Source organism: Haemorhous mexicanus, chromosome 3, assembly GCF_027477595.1.
Source record: "Haemorhous mexicanus isolate bHaeMex1 chromosome 3, bHaeMex1.pri, whole genome shotgun sequence".
NCBI classification, from domain to species: domain Eukaryota; kingdom Metazoa; phylum Chordata; class Aves; order Passeriformes; family Fringillidae; genus Haemorhous; species Haemorhous mexicanus.
In genome coordinates, this window is record NC_082343.1 from 42,427,841 (window position 1) to 42,446,575 (window position 18,735).

The 18,735-nt window shown below is 38.4% G+C and overlaps 1 protein-coding gene across 6 annotated transcripts in view; it reads left to right on the forward strand.

The window, feature by feature from the left end:
• The window catches only part of SMOC2 (SPARC related modular calcium binding 2), a 140,770-nt gene that overhangs the window by 95,799 nt on the left and 26,236 nt on the right, over positions 1-18,735 (forward strand). For all 6 annotated transcript variants that reach the window (XR_009485766.1, XR_009485765.1, XM_059841526.1 and 3 more), the window contains 2 exons: positions 1,059-1,245; positions 8,342-8,424. Coding sequence is in view for 4 of the 6 variants with exons in the window: in XM_059841526.1 (XP_059697509.1) it covers positions 1,059-1,245; positions 8,342-8,424 (270 nt within the window). In the remaining 2 variants the exon portion in view is untranslated. The remainder of the gene's footprint in view (positions 1-1,058; positions 1,246-8,341; positions 8,425-18,735) is intronic.

The following is an 18,735-nucleotide window of genomic DNA, read 5'->3' on the forward strand; positions in this document are numbered from 1 at the left end:
ATATTACCCACTTTTTTAATTTTATTTTTTATTGTAACATTAAAATGACAGTTCTTTAACTGAAGTGATTCTGTTACTGATTGAAATTTTACTGGCTTGAAATTTTCCTGTTAGTAATTTGAACATCTGTAGAGGGCTTAATATTCTTGCTTTTCAAACATTTAATACTTTTTTCCTATTGTATAGTGTGTGAATTTTTTAGAAATTTATTTATAGATAATCTAAATTTCACATGATGGGTGATTTTAAAGTCCCTGGAAAAATAATGGCTTGAATAAATAGTTTCTCTTATTTACTGTCACTGAAGTTTCACATATACTGGTTTGTTAGTGACCAAAAATCCTCAGCAGAGATGTTATTTTATTGACTGGTGTAAACTGACAGTCCTTCTCAGGCCCTGTGGTTCCTGCTCTTTCCCCCTTGCCTCATAGTTTCATGTAAAGATTGAGAATGTATAGATATGTAAGTTTTTCACACATTCTGAAAGATTTCGGACATACTGATTCCATGACATAAAAATGTATTCTTCTCGTGGGTCTTTGCTCTCCAGAGCAAATGATACATTGCCAACACCAGAATCACCAGAAAAGAACGTGGAAGAATTCTCACTGTGTCAAGAGGTTGTTTCAAAACTGGAAAGAACGAGAAGAATATAAAAATCCAAATGAATATCTAGATGAATAATTCATTTAAGGAATCCTAAGCAGTTGGGTTTTTATTATTGCCTCTGAAAAGAATCCGTTCTTTAGTGACTGTGGAGTGCATGAGGATTTTTTTAAGGTCACAAAGTATATGCTTATCCATATATTACATCAAGTACAGGAAGAGGGGCATTCAAAATCCTAATAGGTCTATAAAATGAAGCAGCTGCATGAAAAGGAAAATAAAGCTTTTAACAATATATAGCCTAAACCAATGTAGCTGGTATTCGAGCTGTAGCAAGCCTTCACAAAGAAAATCCTTGTATGCAATCAAAGAAAGGTATAAAATGTGTTTGATAAATTGAGTAGGCTCTTTCCATCTATCTTCTTCAGTGCTTTTTCTTTTCCATCCAAAAGCATCGTCATGCGATCAAGAACTTCAGTCCGCCCTGGAGGAAGCAAAGCAGCCCCAGAAAGACAATGTGTTCATTCCAGAGTGTGCTCAGGGTGGCCTCTACAAACCAGTGCAGTGCCATCCTTCCACGGGCTACTGCTGGTGTGTTCTGGTGGATACAGGACGTCCCATCCCCGGTACCTCAACCAGGTAAGGGAGTACAAGTTCAGCTCTCAAAAGCTGTGTAAAGAACTAATCCTAGTGTCCATGGACTATCGTGTAGATTTCTATTGCTGGTGGAATTATGTCATACAGGTTTTTTATAAAGTGAAATATTTTGAGGTATCAAAAATTAAGGCCAGATGGCACAGGCAGTTTGCCATCCGAGTCCTCTTCTTTACTCCTTTTTTATGCTAGGAATCCAAGACTTGAAGCATATAATGAATAATCCCAGAGGAAATCTCACACTCCTTATCCTGAATATAAAGGAGGCAAGTGAGATGGTCTATGAGACAAACCACAAACAACCTCAGAAATGCCTAGTTATTTTGTTATTTTTCCAGCAACCTCCTCAACTATTTCATATGATGGTCTTTGATGGAACAACTCATTGGGAACCCATAGCAAGGAAATATCATTTTAGTGTGTTATTAATAGAAGGTTGGAGTTCAGTAATCTCAGATGAGCCGGATACATGGTAAATTATTGTAAGCCACATAGTGCAGATGTAGGCAAAGCACATATCAGGTTCCAAAGGATGTCATTTAGGTTGGTTATTGAGGTTTGGCCCTTGTAGGAATGCTATAGAAGCTCATATGGAGCTGGCAGGCAGTATAGGTATCTTGATGCAATCATAACTCCTTTATAACTTAAGCAAAATCTTTTTTATCATTTGCATAAGGTTTGTGAAAGAAACATGCCTTATAAGCTGCTTGCTGTAAATCCTCCCCTTCTTGGGGAGGTCTTTTTCACATATTCTTCAAGGGCTGAGTAATCACTAGCTGTTTATACTGTAGTCTCAACTATGGCAATTACAGTGCCATCTGCAGTAGGCTTTATGATCTTAGAGGTCTTTTCCAACCTTAAGGATTCTTTGATTTTATCATTTAAAGTCACTGTTGATCAACTGTTTTTGACAAGTTGTGATCCATAAATGGTCAAAACATAATAGTCTAAATTTGATGCTACAACTGTAGGATCACTATGCATATTGTATGAGGATCTAAAGATGACTTCTAGAGATTCCAGATGCTCCCCTTTGTGCTCTTTCTCTGTTCTCCACCCCTAGGTTTGTTCGCTGTTTCTTCTTTTTAGTGCTAATCCTTCTTTGAATTATTATCTTGAATAATTTTATTTCCTGTTCCCTAATTTGAGTCCAATTCATCTTTTGGTGCTCATCAAGCAATGGGGCTTCTGCTGTGGTTTTGTTTTTGTTGGGTTTTGGGTTTTGGTGGGGTCTTCTTTTTATTTTTGGGTTTTTTTTTTTTAGTTAGGGTTTTCTTCTTGTGGGTTTTTCGTTTAGGGTTTTTTGGAGGGAGGGTTTGTGGTGTTGTTTCTTTTACTTTTTTCTCCTTTTTTTTGGTTTTTGTTTTTTGGTTTTTTTGGTGTGTATTTTAGGTCTTATTGATATAATTAATTTTATAGAGTCACAGAATAGCTGAGATTGGTAGGGATCTCTGGAGGTTTTCTGATCCAATCCCCTTACTCAAAGCAAGATCATCTGTAGCAGATTGCTCAGGACTATGTCCAATTTATTTTGAGAATTGCTAAGAATGAGGAATCCATAGCTTCTCTAAGCATCCTGTTTTAGTGTTTGATCACCATCATAGTTAAAAATAAGGTTTTTCTTACCTTTACATAAAATTTTCAGTATTTTATTTTGTGCCCACTGCCTTTTTTTCTACCACTGGACATCACCAAGAAGATTATAACTGCATTGTTTTCCTCTCTTTGGACACTTAGAGACAACATTAAGATCGTCCGTGAGCCTTCTCTTCTCCAGGGTGAGCATTGTCAGCATTCTTTTCTTACTATATCAAATGCTCCAGTCCCTTAATCATATTCATGGCCCTTTGCTAGACTCAGTGTGCCCGTGTCTCTGTTGTTAGGGGAGCTCAGAGCTGGACACAACATTGCAGGTAAGTCTCATTCTCCCATTGTGAACGAGAGGGCAAAGATCTGACCTGATGGCAGTACTTTTTCTAAAGCAACCCTGGAGGCTATTGGCCTTCTTTGCAGCCTTATACTCAGCATCCATCAGAAATTCCAGGTCCTTGCTTCAAAGTTGCTTTTCAGCTGGTTGACCCCATACTGTACTGATGCAGGGAGTAAATCTGTGCCAGGGGCAAGAATTTTGGGGTTTTTTTAAACTTCATGGGATTCCTGCTAACCCATTTCTGCAGCCTGTTGAAGTTCCTCTGAATGGCAGTACAGCCATCTTTTGTATCAGACACTTCCTCCCAGTTTGTATCATCTGCAAACTTACTAAAGTTGCTCCATGTCCCATTGTCCTGGTCATTAAGGAAGAGATTAAACAATATTGTTTAGCAATAAACAAGCTTTGGGGCTCTCCACTGGTGACTGGCTTTCAGCTGAAATATTTCTGCTCATCCCAACTCTTTGACACTGTCTGTTCAGCCAGTTTTCAACACACCTCACTTTTCTTTTATCTCCTACATACTTCATCAGTTTGTCTGTGAGAATATGCTCAGAGACAGTGTCAAAAGCCTAGCTAAAATTAAGAAAAATAATATCTGCCCATCTCACCCTATGCACTGAGCAGTTACAGAATCACAGGAAGCTGCAGCAGCGCTGGGGAAGTATGATTTCCTCTTCATAATTCAATCCTGACAACTCTCAATCACCTTCTTCTTCTTCATATATTTTGAAATAGCTTATAGGAGGACTTACTTCATCACCTTTTCAGAAACTGAGGTGAGGATCTCTGGCTTATTTGGCTCTTCCTTGCCCTTCTTGAGCACAGAAGTGACATTTTCTTTCTTCCAGTCCCCGGGAATCTTTCCCAGTCAGTACCACCTTTCAGATATAAGACAGTGGCCCACAGATCGGTCAGCTTCCTCAGCACTTGTGGGTGCATCCCATCAGGTTCCATGGAGTTATGTATGTCCAATTTGTTCAAACAATCCCTGAGTTGATCCATCATGACCCAGGATAAGTCTTCCTTGCTATAGACTTTACTACTGCTCTCAAGAACCTGGGATTCCTTGGAGACTGGTCTTACAAGTAAAGACCAGGGAGGAGGTGCCAGTGAGTACTTCTGCCTTCTCTCTGTCACAAGGTCTCTTATTCCTCCCAGCAGCAGGCTCAAACTTCCCATGTCTTCTTTTTGCTGCTGATACGCATGTAGGAAGTTATTCTTGTTGCCTTCATGCTCCTTACCAGATTCATAACCCCATCCCTGCATGCTTGAACAGTCTGTTTATTCCTCCTGTATCAGCTGACCAATTGTATGATTCCTTTTTAAATGTGAATTTTGGTAGGTGCATGTCCTTCATCTGTGCGGGCTTCCTGACACATCCTGCATGTCAGGATGAACCATTTATGAAACTGAAGGTGATGATCCTTAAAAATCAACCATCTTGCTTTCCTATTCATATGTATAGTGTGCCTGCAGTATGTGCCATTTTGGCTCCTACTGTCATACAGACTGGAATTGTAGGCCTTCCCAACCCCTTGATGAATCATCTATGGACCTAGAATCAGTCTCCGTCTCTTTTTTTCCCGGTTTGGTCTGCTGGGCTCTTGTTTTTGGCAACTACACAGTCACTCAGCTGTGGGAGAAGAGGCAGCAGGAAGACCTTTCACTGTGCTGCACGTCTCAAGGTTGAAAGGCTGGAAAATTGGATACAATCTTTCCATGCATATGGTTTAGACACAAAAGTGCTCTGCCTGATGACTGATACTAAAAAGATCAGCCGCTATGTTCTGGACCATTTCTAATTTTTCATCTTTGTTAGACTTAAGGTCAGTCCTCAGTGAAGCTCTGCGGAAGTAAAATTTAGTGATATCCCCAAAGAGGACATTTCTGAGCACAGATGGGTAAGGAGAGAACTCAGTTTTAGGAATTTCATACTAAATAGAGAATGACTGATGTATTTAGGAATCTAAAGTCTTGGTAAACAAACTGGTGGAATTACTGCCTGGAGTTTAAGAGGAATGTCTAGACCTCATTTCTGAGAAATATTTAGACAGGCTGGAATCCCATTAATTATTTCTTGATTTTAATTTTCTTTTCTGTATTGATAAAATTAAACTTTTTTTTTCAGGGAGAGGGAACTAAATAGGGATCAGAATATAATGAGGTATATGCACTTGTCCATTTGTAATTCTTATAGAATGGAAAGAAGGAATATGTGAGTCCTTCCTAGTTTAAACAGTCAGGGGCTTTTGCAAAATTTGGTGTACTGTCTTTTAGTTTTCCACTTCAAAATACAAATTAAAGGATCTTAAAATTCTGCCGCAGGAACTGATGACATTAGTGCTCCTGGTAGGAAGATGGGTGCATAGCACACTGAAATCTCTGTCCTGCAAATACGTATCAAATGGCTAAGGGACAACACTTGAAAGGATAGACAGATCCAGAAAGCTATTGCCAGAACAGCTCAGCATTCTGCTTGTTATTTGTTTTGAATGTACTCATGAGGATGATATTTGTCATATTATAAGGTTCTGAACGCCTCAATAAATGGCAGTCAGCAGTCACGTTAAATAAGACCCTCAAAATGAAAGGAAGTTATCAATATTCATTTACCTTCTAATACACTGTCATCTGAAAAAAGACAAATCATTTGTCAGTGAAGGTATTTCAGAAAAAAATAAACTAATTCTAGAGTTAAAAAAAAGGTATGTCAATGAAGGACATTTAAGACAGTAAAACAAAAGAAATAGGTGAAGTTGTGGAATAAATCTGGATTAAAAGGAGGTAATGCATTTAAAGGCTAAGAACAGCCATTCCCACAAAAGTGTCAGTGTGGTCCTCACCGGCTGGCTCCCAATGCCTCTTGGAAATCACAGCATGAACCTCAGCCTTTTGGCTCATTGGGGACCATGGGGCTGTGCTCTCACATGTGACTTTTTTAGCAACCAGGATCTTGTACAGAGTAAACCCCAAAATTGCACGAGATTCTCTGAACTTAAAAAGAAACAGAAATCATCTGTTTCATGAAGCTGCCCACACGGTAGAATCCCTGTGGAAGCCTCCATCCTCTACTGCTTTGTACACCTCAGTAAATCTCACTGCTTCCCAGCAGACTGATCAGAGATACAAAGCAGTCTTCCCAAGCCCTTGCCAATTCTAGATATACATTTACTGCTAGGGATTCTTTCCTCTTTTAAATTCAAAAGAGTAACTTGGGATGCCTTGTAACTACACTGTTTTAACCTGACCATGTTCCATTCTGACATACTATCCCGTTCCCACTCTTTCTCCATGAAAACTGAGGCAAGTCTGTTTTTCTTATCAGTTTTTAGCATGGCTGTTCCTGTATGGTAAATTGTAAATGACTTGTTTTCTTTCTTCAGTTGCCTTAAAAAGTTAAACATAGACTTTTCACAGTGCAGCATTTTAACACCTACTGGGCTTTTACAGATTTAGTTTGTATATGATGAACCATGAGTGTATTTAACAAAAATATCAGCCCAAAGGGTAGAAGAGTAAAGGCCAAAAAATGAAATGTAGGCACAGAGCAGCCACAGTAATGGAAGAGAAGGAGGGGAATGCAGAGTCAGGTATCAGATTAATCAGGGACCAGGCTGTTTGCCAGATACTGCATTAGTGGGTATTGCTCAGAGACTTCCCTTTCACTGTTTTCTTGGCTGATTGAAGTGGTCATCCATCAAGTATCTGAATCCAACCCATGTTATCAAAGCACCTTCTATTTATTCTTTAGGGTTAAAAAGAGTCTGTAGCTCTCCCATGTCCATAAAAATGATACTGTACCTTCTTGCAGCAGCCAAAATTTGGTGGGCCAGTAGTCAGTTTCATCAGATGGTATAGAAATAAATTAAGCACTCAAAAGAAAAAATAATATTGCAGTTCTCTATGATGCCTGATAATTAAGAGAAAATATTTAGGCATTGTTTTTAGAAGTAGTCTGACCTGAATCCAGAGCATTGCTGCCATTCAATGTTTTTAGAAATAGTTTGTTCCAAAAAAATTGGATCAGTATAATTTAATAAGAAATTTAAGCATGCCATGCAGTAAATGCGATTTTGGTGAAGTTGGAGTAGGAGAACTTCAGTTATATAAACTAGAAAGAATCTAGAATCTATTCGGTGAATAGTATGTGCACACACATGTATATAGACATGATTCATGTTAATTTAACTGAGAATTGAAACATTCTCTGAAGGGCTACCTGCTAAGTCCTGCAACTTCAGTCTGTTTTAGGACAATAAAGTAAAAATTACTCAGAAAGAGAATCTTTTGAGGTGAGTGAAAAATCATCATGCTTTGGTAGTGGGACATGGAAGAGGTGAGATTCAGCAGCGGATGCTCCCATGTCTCCTGGTCTTGCATAAAAGATATTGCTAGTGATGTTGCATAAGTCACTGTTTGTTGGAAGTACAAATAGCAGAATTTCTTGTTACCAGTTAGACTAACAAAGTGACTTTAAGTAAACTCAGCAAGCATAGAAGAGCCAGAATATTCCAGTAGCAGGTGGAGATTCAGTCTTCTTCACAGTTCACTTCAAGCAGTTCCAGCCCAATTACCTTCCTTCTGGAAATCCTATGACTTTTTCACTCTTGTTCAAAACATTCATGGTTAACCCTTCTTTCTTAAACTATTTTTTTTTACAAGATACCGTAGCACATGAATTTAGAACTGTAGTAGTACCTAACTGTAGTACCTTCCTTGCTGTGATTTTGAAATTGTATCTCTGGTGTTTCCCAGCATGAGTACTGTCTGTGGTATTGTTTATGACTTTTTTGTTTTATAGGTGGGACACAGCCTGATTTTTTCTTGATTCTGTGGGGTTTCTTTGGTATATTTTGCAAAATAATTTTATTTTGTATTAATTTATAGCAATTCTTTAGATTTTCTCCCAGTAGAATGGGCTTTAGAAGAGAGAATATATTTTTTATTTTGGTATCAACTCCAGGAGAACAAAGACAGTTTCTTTGAGGTAAGTGAAAAATAGACAGATAAGTTTGCATTGCCCTCTGAATGAAAATGCAGGCTTATTACCTAAATACTAGAAGGTACGAGGACTACAAAATTGGAAATTAATTAATTCTTAATCCAGTTAACTCGACTGGTTTTATTCTCTCCCTGTTTGTTCTTTAGGTATGAACAACCTAAATGTGATAATGGTGCCAGAGCTCACCCAACAAAAACAAAGGATTTGTACAAAGGACGTCAGCTTCAAGGTCAGTGAAACGGATAAATTTAAGTTTATGCATTCCAATGCTTTGTCCATTCACTGCAGTGAATTAGAAAGCAATTCCTTACACTATATCAAAGCAGTGTGTCTTTTAGATACCACTATGTTGATTTGCCACTGACTGAAGTCTTTGACTTTGCAACAGTGTAAGTCAATATGGGTCTTGGGATCTTGTCAGAGAAAGTAAGTCTCATTTTAATTGGTAGTTTAATGGCCTTCACATTTACTTACTGGAATTATTATTCACTGCTCTCATGTCAGGGAGATCAGCAAATATATCCGGGATAACTTAACCTATGCTTCATAATCCTTGTTCTAGCAAAATCCATGGGAAATTGGCCTCCATCTTCAAATCAGTCTAAATAATGTATCCATCTTACTTTTCTCCAAGAATATCCTTGTCAGTTTATGTCGCAATAATACTTGAAATTATTCTTTGATGAAGGAAAAATGGTGTTTATTAGAGTTTTCATTTTTTTCACACTTTTTATAATCATGTGAGAGATCTTATCTGTGGATAGTTGAGTTACACAGAAGTCAGTAGACTTCCTTAATTTTTGAAATGTCTTTGTAGTATGCTTGAATAACTTGAGGAGTAGCAGGTTTAGTGATACTGCACATTATGAGAGAATTGCAAGTCACTGTCAGCCATTGTAAAGAATGAGAAAGAAGTAAATAATATGTGCAGATCTTTCCTGTCATGAAAAGTAATCTAGTTTGGTCAGCCAAAGAAACATTCAGACAATTCTCAAACTGTGCCCATCAGTGTTGAAATGCATATTGAGTGAACACACGTTAATGCTCTCTGTCATGAAATAAATTTAATTACAAGGTGTAATAAAAAAACCCAAACTAGATACAACTCTAAATTGTGTTCTATATAGAAGCTAACCAAAAGACCTGGTTGAATATGCCCTGCTTATTGTAGGGGGGCTGGAGAAGATAACCTTCAAGGGTCCTTTCTCACCCAAATTATTCTGTGCTATTTACAACTCCATGGAAACCAGTGGAAAGTTAGCCATCTTCAACAAATTATTTCACACAACACTTGCATAGTTACAGACTTGGATGGTTACTTCATTTTGTGGAGGTTTTTTCTGAATGTAAAGAACTTGACTTAGAAGACATCTTGGCAGAGCAGAAGTTGAAGAAACAAGTTTTGCAGTTAAATATATCACTTAATGGTCATTTTTGCTTACTGGTCCTACCTTTTGCTGAATATTTTGAAAAGCATTTACATAATGGAATCTTAGAGGGAGAATGGGAAGATGAAGGTTTTTAAGATTACATATGTCTATTTTTTTTTCTAAACTGCTAGGCTGTCATACAGTACAGTAATAAAGATTTATCCAAAATCAAGACACAAGTGAAATAGTTAACAAGAATTTTCAATGCTGCAAGCTCCTACGTAATAAATTAATTTTCATTAAGTTAGGCAATGTATATTGATTTTCTGTTTTTTTGTTTTACATTATGGTATTTTGCTTTATGTGTGCTTTAGTCAAAAAAACACTACAACAATGCAAGCCTATAAGTATTATAATTGATATGCATGACATGGATTTGCTGTCTATCATGTTAGGTTGCTTAATCTTTGACTTTCACAAGCCTTGTGTTATTTTAAATAAAGGCAAATACCAAAATTTCTTAAATACTTATAGGCTTGCTAGAGGAATCTCCTATTCTGCAGCAGCATGGAATAAGTACATGTCTGTACAAGTAACTGGGGGAAGAGGCTACTTCCCAGTTGCAGTTGTGTTAAGATGTTTGATTTCTTTCTCTCCCTGTAAGGCTAAAGGCACAAGTGCATTTGCCAATAAATGGCAAATTTATTTCATATCATGAAAGCACTACATCAAGTGAAATTAATTGAATTTACTTTAGACAATTTTTTGAAAAAAAGGAGGTTGAAAGATGAGCTTGTACAAGTATTTCTAGTTGTCAACAGGTAACACAAAGTTGTGTGAATAGCTAATATAAAACAACTTTTTAATAGCAATGAATCACTGTTTTTGAGTTTTTCTATTGTAAGCAGCCTTGCAAAGGCATGTTTGCAACTGTGTTGTCTAAATTTAAATATAGCATATAATTGCTGAGTGGTGCCAGGACTGAATAAAGAAAAAAACTAGGTTAATTGTAGTCTTACTTTTAAGGAATAATACATTTCTGAAAGGATGGGTTTGCTTGATTTGCTGATTAGAGCCACAAAAATGCAGCAGCTCTTGGTGAACTCACTCTACTTGCCATGTAAAACCAGGAAGATTTTAAAATTAATTACTTTACTGCTATGAATGATCTTAAATGGGATAAACCCTACAGGTAGATCCTCACGTGGATTAAACTGGCATGGTTCTGCAGCTTCACTGATTTATACCACCTGAAAATTTGAACCTGTCATACGTTAAGCCAAATATTTTTAGCAATAATTTGTAAGCAAACCAAGAAGCAGTTTTTGGCAAGCACTGATATCTTGTTAAGGCGAAATTGTGGCAGATAAGGGTCCCTTGGAATCTACAGCAAAATTCCCACTAACTTAAACCTTCCCATCCTAAGGTAACCTAATATAAAGCATCTGAAGCTGAAGGCTAGCCTAATGTTTGTAGGGACGATCCAAGCCACCTGTATCTCTTAGTTTGGACTGGAAGTTACATAATAATAATATAATTTTTCCCATTAGATTTCCCATTAGTCCTTTTTTAAAGCCAAAGCATTTTTCTGAGGTTACTTGCAGTTATGATCCTTCTCAGAAACTGGTTATTCTGAGGTAATGAAATTGAACTCAAGAAGGAGTGTAGAGAATGTCACATACTATGGAAACAAAAGGGGTTTTTATTTTTCTCACAGTCAGAGTTTTCAAACATTTGTATTTTGACCTTTTGTTCTCTTCTGTGTTATACAGTAAAATGGAATCTCTGTGATGTAAGGTCTTGAATAGTTTTTTTCCATACTTTGGATTACCGGTGTGTTAAAGAGGAATTCATTTTTCTACATAAGCTGATCAAGAGCATTTAAAAGGGTTTAGCCTGAAGGCTAGTTAAGCTAAACATACAGTGTAGTCATCTTATTGCAAAAGCTCTCATGGGCCTCGGTGATTTCTCATGGGCAGCTCCTCACAGCACTGCCTCCTTCAAAGCACAGCCAACAACTCCGTCTCTCTCCCCACCCAGCTAACCCACTCTTCTGTAGCACTCTTCTTCTTATCAGACACAGCTGTGGCCTATTAAGGGCAGGCCTGTTCCTAATCTTTGGTGATTAGTACAGCTGCAACTCCTCAGGTGTGAGCCTACCTTCTGCACTGTCTTTATTTTCTTACATTCTATCCCTCCACAATACAGTGTGATGAAATGAGGTGTGGGTGCCCCTGTAAGCTTCCTGTTTGTAAAGCTAGTCTTGCCTCTGCTCTAAGCAACCTGGGAGAAAATGACCTTGATGTGTAAGAAAGCAAGACCAGATAGCATGCTGAGACAGTGCCAGACTACTCAGATAATTTGTCTCCTGGGCAAATCCTTTTCTTATTTAAAAAGTATGCATTGAAAGCGAGAAGTATCTGTTTTAGGCTCTGCTGTGTGTGAGGGCTGGATAAACTTTGGATAGTACTTTATATGATTTAAGATTTTTGTATTCTTACCTGACTTGGGAATTTATCTTATTTTCCTGTAATATGATTTTCATTACCCAGGCCTGAAATTTGAAAAGTAAATAGAAAAATTTTTAAAGTATTCTGGGCAATGTAATTTTGATCACATAATGTTTTTTAATTAGCAGTACACTTATCTTTTGTGCAGAAATAAAACCCCAAAACTAATAAATGAGTAAATGGCACACAGGTTTCAGCAAGGGACACAATGTCAAGCTGGATTTTCAGACTTTACTGGGTTGCTATGGTTTTGTCAATTTAAGTCAGACGAGTAATTTTGTTTATATTTTATTTTGGTTTGCTTAAGTTTCTCCATTTCTTTAACATGATGTGGGTTTTTTTGAAGTTCCTACAGTTGTGATACTTCATTTCATACAAAAGGATAATTTGAAAGGGGAAAGTATAGTTTGGAAATGACAGTGCCTCGAACAGTAATGCACTATACTGACTTGGGTCAATGTGCAGATGTAGTAAATCAATCTACTAAAACTCTTGAAAGTCTCCCTTTTGTATTTCCTCTAAATAGCATAGCTTTTCACTGTTGAATATTTTGTTTTCCTGAGATGCTGATCTCAGTTCGCCTTGCTGGAAGTAGCATGCATCCATTGCATTCAAGTTGCACCAGTAGATTTTTACTGGTGCCGTAAGATCAGCATTTCACTCCTATTTCAGTCCTTACTGGCAATCCTTCACTTCAGTTGATTATCATTACAATTTTTGATTCTAGACCATTCCTCATAAAAAGGTGAGTATTTTAGGGTTTTGATAGCATTGAGTTAAGAAGCATCTGAAAGGATTTTATTGTCCAGGGTTTATTCGGTGGCACAAGAAGGATCCAAATTACTTTTGCACAGCCTCTGTGAGACAGATTTTGAATTCTCTGTGCCCCCTTTTCCTCACAACCTTTTCCCCACAATGCAAATCCAAAACTCAGCACTTTCCATCCAGGGCCTAAGCTCTGTTAATCATGGTGGGGGTACTCTGATGGTCTACAGTTTAAGTCAAACTTAGAACTTTATGACTCATTTGAAATGTCTTGATAAAGGTCTCTTGTATAGTTAATCAACTTAATAACAAAACAAAAAAAATCCCTTAAAACTTTTCCTTAAATATAAACTACAAGTTGTTTGCTAATTTCATAGCCTACTACTGGCTCAGCTCTTGTTTTGAGCTGTGGGTGTTCTTGAGCTTAGTTTAACCTTGGTATTCAAGTAGTTAATATTTTCTCCTGCAAATCATGGATGAGAGCAGTTTAACTCATCTGTTTATTTAATTTTTGTGTTACTTAAGAGAAACAAAAATATTCTAACTGCCCAATTCTCTTCCTATTGTAATGGATTTATTTACTGTGTTTCTGATGGGATAATCCTGCACTGACCCTGAACAGTTTATGTTTTGTGGAGCAAAACTCATGATTTAAGGTATGGGGGAATTATATGTGGATAAGTACAGTTTACTTTTGGTTGTTGGCAGTGTATCTTTTTCCAAAGTTAAAGGGAAATAGTCGGAAGCACTCAAACCACAATGATGCAACACCCACAGCCAAACAGCCATTATATGAAGTGTCTCACTTCAAAGGCATCTCAAAAGAAAAAGAAAGTGATAGAGGCTTAACTGCTTTTCCTTTTGAGGTTCATTCTATCATGCAGTGGTTCCACTTTTGACCATGACTGCATCAGGTTTTATGAGGTGCCAGAGAATTTCTCAGCTAAAATACTGAGGTACCACCACTGCCCTACCTCACCTAGCTTAGTCTGTTTCCACACAGTCCTTTGTTTCCTCAGTGTAGTCTGGTACCAACAACAGGTAGAAACTAATCATACCTTATTTCACATTCTTAAACATTTGAATGACTAAAGCTTTCTTTTTTTTAAAGGCATCAGATAAGGCATAATGCAAATTTTTAACACATGCCTGCCTTCCCATGAGCTTCAAATTGTTAGGTCAATTGGCATGTAACTGTCTCCACTGAGCTGTGACTTAAAAGGATTATATTATTATGATGTAACCAGCTTTCTGGCTGCATGAGCTAATACTCAAAATACTCCTTTCTGCTATTGAATCTTACAGCTCTGAGTAGTCAACCAACCACTTGAAGTTGCTGGCTGTTTTGAATGAGCCTGTAACCATTGCCCTGAGCTCTGTGCTGTCCTACTTACCAAGAGGTACTTGGCAAAAAGGCTCTGTACAGAGCAGAGCTACCTAAATAATGACTATGACCAGGAAATGTTGGTTCAACTCTGGTGTGAACCTTCATGGCAGTGAAGTGATGGCAGAGCTGAACAGCTGTGTAGTGAGTTGATGTAGGGGACCTGCCTGACGTGGTGGGGTCTGAAGGGAGGAGATGAGGCTCAATGGGGAGGTACAGCTCCCAGAGCTGGAGGTTCGTGATGGAAGCAGAGTGAAGCCCCCATAATCCAAAAGGAAATGGCTAGTGAGGTTGTATGCCAGTTAGACACCCACAAGTCTGTGGGCCCAGACGGGGTGCAGTGAGAGTGCTGAGGGAGCTGGCCAGAAGAGCTTCCCAAGTCACTTCCAGTCATTTACCAGCAGTCCTGGTTAACTGGAGAAGTCCCAGAATTACCAGAAGGTAATTAGCAAATGTAACACACATCCATTAGAGGGATTGAAAGGGTGATCTGGGAAGCTAAAGGCCTGTTATCCTGACCCTGGTACCAGGGAAAGTCATGGAGCAGATCATCATGAGTGCCATCATACAGCATGTGCAGGATAACGAGGGGATCAGGCCCAGCCAATGGGGCTTTATGAAAGGTAGGTCCTGCATGAGCACCCCAATCTTCTATGGCAAGGTTACTTGCTTAGAAGATGAGGGGAAAGCTGTGGTTGTTGAATAACTAGACTTCAGTAAAGGCTGTTACACCACCTTCCACAACAGTCTCCTGGAGAAATTGAGTCTTTTTTTGGCTTGAACAGATGCACCTTTTACTGGATTAAACTCTGGCTGGATGGCTGGGCCAAGAAAATGGTAGAGAATGGAACTAAATCCAGTTGGTGGCCAGTCACTGGTGGTATTCCCCAGGACTCAGTATGGAGGTTGGTCTTGTTTCATATTTTTTATCAATGGTTTGGATAAGGGGATTTAGTGCATCCTCTGTAAGTTTGCAGATAACACCAAATTAGATGGAAGTGTTTTTCTGCTGGAAAAAGGCTCTGCAGAGATATCTTGACAGGCTGGATCAGTGGGCAGAGGACACCCGCATGATGTTCAGGAAAGCCAAGTGCTGTGAACTGCCCTTGTATTGCAACAACCCCATGCATAGTCTTGGGGAAAAGTGGCTTGAGAACTGCTTGGCAGAAAGAGATTTGGGGTTACTAGTTTACAGCTGGCCAGCTGTGTGCCCAGGTGGCCAAGAAGGCCAGTGACATCTTGGCCTGTATCAAGAATCGCATGTCCAGCAGGACTAGAGAAGTGGTTTTCTCCCTGCACTCAGCCCTGGTGACACCAGACCTCAATGCTCTGTTCAGCTCTGGGCCCCTCACAACAAGGAAGACAGTGAGGTTTTGGAGGTTTTCAGAGAAGGGCAGTGAAGCTGGTGAAGGGACTAGAGAAAAAGTCTTATGATGAGCAGCCGAGGGAGCTGGGAGTGTTTAGCCCGGAGAAAAGGAGGCTCAGGGAGGGAACCTCACTGCTCTCTAAAACTACCTGAAAGGAGGTTGCAGCCAAGTGGGGCCAGTCTCTCCTGTCATGTCTCAAGTTAAAATTATGAGAGGAAATGGCCTTAAATTGTGCCTTGGAAGGGTCAGGTGAGATATTAGACAAAAAAATCACACTGAAGAAGTTGTTAGGTGTTGGAATAAGTTGTCCAGGGATGTGGTAAAGTCACTGTCTCTTGAAGTGTTGAAGGAGTGTCTGGATATGGAAGTTGGTGTTTTTATTTATAGGTGATTTAGTTTGTTGTTAGGTTGATGGTTTGACTAGATGATTTTAAAAATCTATTCCAACCTTGATGATCCTGTGATTCTTTTCAGAGGGGTGCTGGAGGGCCAGAAACACTCCTTGTTAGTCCCTTAGTGCTGGGGTAGGAAGGGGACTGGCTGCTTCCCCTCCCAGAGCACTTGCTGTCTCCTCTAGAGTGTGCAGTGGTGGCCTAGGGAGGGGGGAGGCAGTAATCCTCACCACTGCATAGCTCTGCGGGTCAAGCAAGTGCTGAGGCCACTGCTATGGCTTCAGAGCAGCTGATCCTCCAAAGAGGACTCAGTGCTTAAACCTATCATAGTTTACTTGGGCTTTTGAATTTAGTAACTTTAATATTGTTACCCCATTGTCTGGCTACATGAGTATATTTTAGTCTCCCAGTGGGAATTTCAGCTCCAGAGGGAGGAAGTCTTGCAAGTTCCTTTACAAGGCTCTGCAGATCACGTTGATTTCCTGCACACCCTCTTCTATTCATCTCCTCATTCTGATTTGATTAATAATGATCTGGCCACAGTTCTTCATGCTGCTTTAATTTTGCCTCAATTTGTCATAAGTTCTTATCAAAATGAATCTTCACACAAACCTGCAGTAGAAATATTAATATCTGAAAAAAATAATTTCAAGGACATAACCCAAGACCTACTTAATGTGAAAATTTGCCTATAAAAATTACAGTGAAAGAATTTGTGTTACTAGTAAAATGCCAGTGAAAGACACAACTGTTTCACAGCTAACAAAAGAGAAAAGCTTTCTAATTAAAGGTGATGTTACTTACTGGCTCAGCAATAGCATTTCATTCATTGCTCTATTTCATATTAACCTATAATTTTATGTTTAATGTAAAGGGCGATACTAGAACAAATAAACACTGACCTTATTTGCTTCACAGCATTTGGCCATGCCAAAGAATATATATTCTGTTTCTCACCTCACTTGTTGCTGTCCTCCTTTTGCAAACAAACACATGTTTAAGGACAGCAATCTTGCCTGCTGTCAGTGTGAGCAGTAGAACACCTCCAGGAGAACATGCCTAGAAGGGAGAATGTTCTCCTGTATCTGGATGGTTCCCCAGGAGGTTGTCTCACACTAGCTGTATAGTTACATTTAATCCATAATATTATATTTACTCTCCTATATTTTTTTCCTAATAGTAAAGAGACAAAGAAGGGAATGAATTTATGTGAAATGTTTCAATGCAGAGATTAGCCTAATCAAGAATTCCAAACGAAACTGCGAAACTACATTTTAAACATCTTTGTTTCTTTTAACAAGGTCTCTGCAGAAAATACAGATGAGTATGAAGAAAATCAAGATACTTGCCCTTTTTAAAGACAGTCTAAAGTGTACAGTGAAAATACCACAGACCCTTTTAAAACAGCTCCAAGTACATTACTGTAGGATACTGAGGTAGTGTCTGTGCCCAGTATTAAATCCTACAATAAGCAGAGTAAAACTTTGATCACAGTGGAACCTAAAAGGAATTAAAGAATTTAATTCAACAAACTTTGATGCTGTATTCTTAAAACTACAGGCTTCAAGAAATTTTTTTAAAAAAATCTTGAAATAATCTCTGTCGTGGTGAAGATGCAGGAGAGGTATCTCATAATAATGGAGCAATGTGGGGCAACTGGATTATAGCTCTTGTGTAAGCCCTAGGAAAAAAACAACACCAGCAGGGAAGATTGATATAGAATAACCTCAGTGTTTTCTGCCAGAATGCCTGCAATCATTATCATCTTGCAATCTAAAAGCTGTCAAGAAAAGCTCATATTAACTGAACGGAAAAGGTGAAAACCTTTTAGTGTGCCAGGGCTGTAATCATAATGAAAAATGACACCTGAATCTTATCGTGACGGTGAGTGGGAGGCACATAATAGGACACTATTTCCTCAAAGGCACATGGTATGAGGCTTCTCCTTTATAATCTGATAGAGTAAATTGAATGAAAACATGCCATGGATTTGTAACACTGTTCCTTTCAAAATGGATCTCTCGTTTTGTTGTGTTTTCATACTTGGATACAAGTTCTCCTTGATTATGTGGCAGAAACAGCTCTCATGTTTAATCTGTGGACAGGGAAAAATAAATATTTTCATTTCAGATTGAATGTATATCTGGAGCTATATTTTCAAGAGGTTAGCCATTTATTCCTTGTGTTTAGTCACTTGGAGAAGTGTTCCAGTTTTTAAATAAAATGAGCACTTCAACAACTGTGAGTTCAGTGGGGATTTTCAATTCCCAGCAATTATGAAAATATCCTGTACTTACAATAAATCACCCTAGAAATTTTGTGATTTTCATCAGACAGTGACTTTTTGAAATGCAGACTTAAAAGGCTAGGGCTTGTGAAAATTTAAGCCAGTGCAAGCCATCCCACTTACTAACATTTTGAATAACTTAATGTGTAATACAGTAATAACATCAGTCATTACTACGCTGAATTATGACTGAAAGTGTCAAGCAATAAACCTAATTTACTTGTCAAGGAAAATGAACAAGATGTAGTCAAAATTGTTGACACTGATCTCACATCATTAAGTATATTTTTCTGAAGAAAATATTTTTGTTTTAGCCTCCAAAAGGCTTTTTTGTGTAACCCCGTGCAAAAGGGCAAAAATTTCCTTCTCAAGGCCTTTCAGTTGTGGAGGCCTAAAGGTTGTATTCAAACAAGGGATAACATTGCACATTTAAAACCACAGAAATAGTCTCATATGCACTATTGT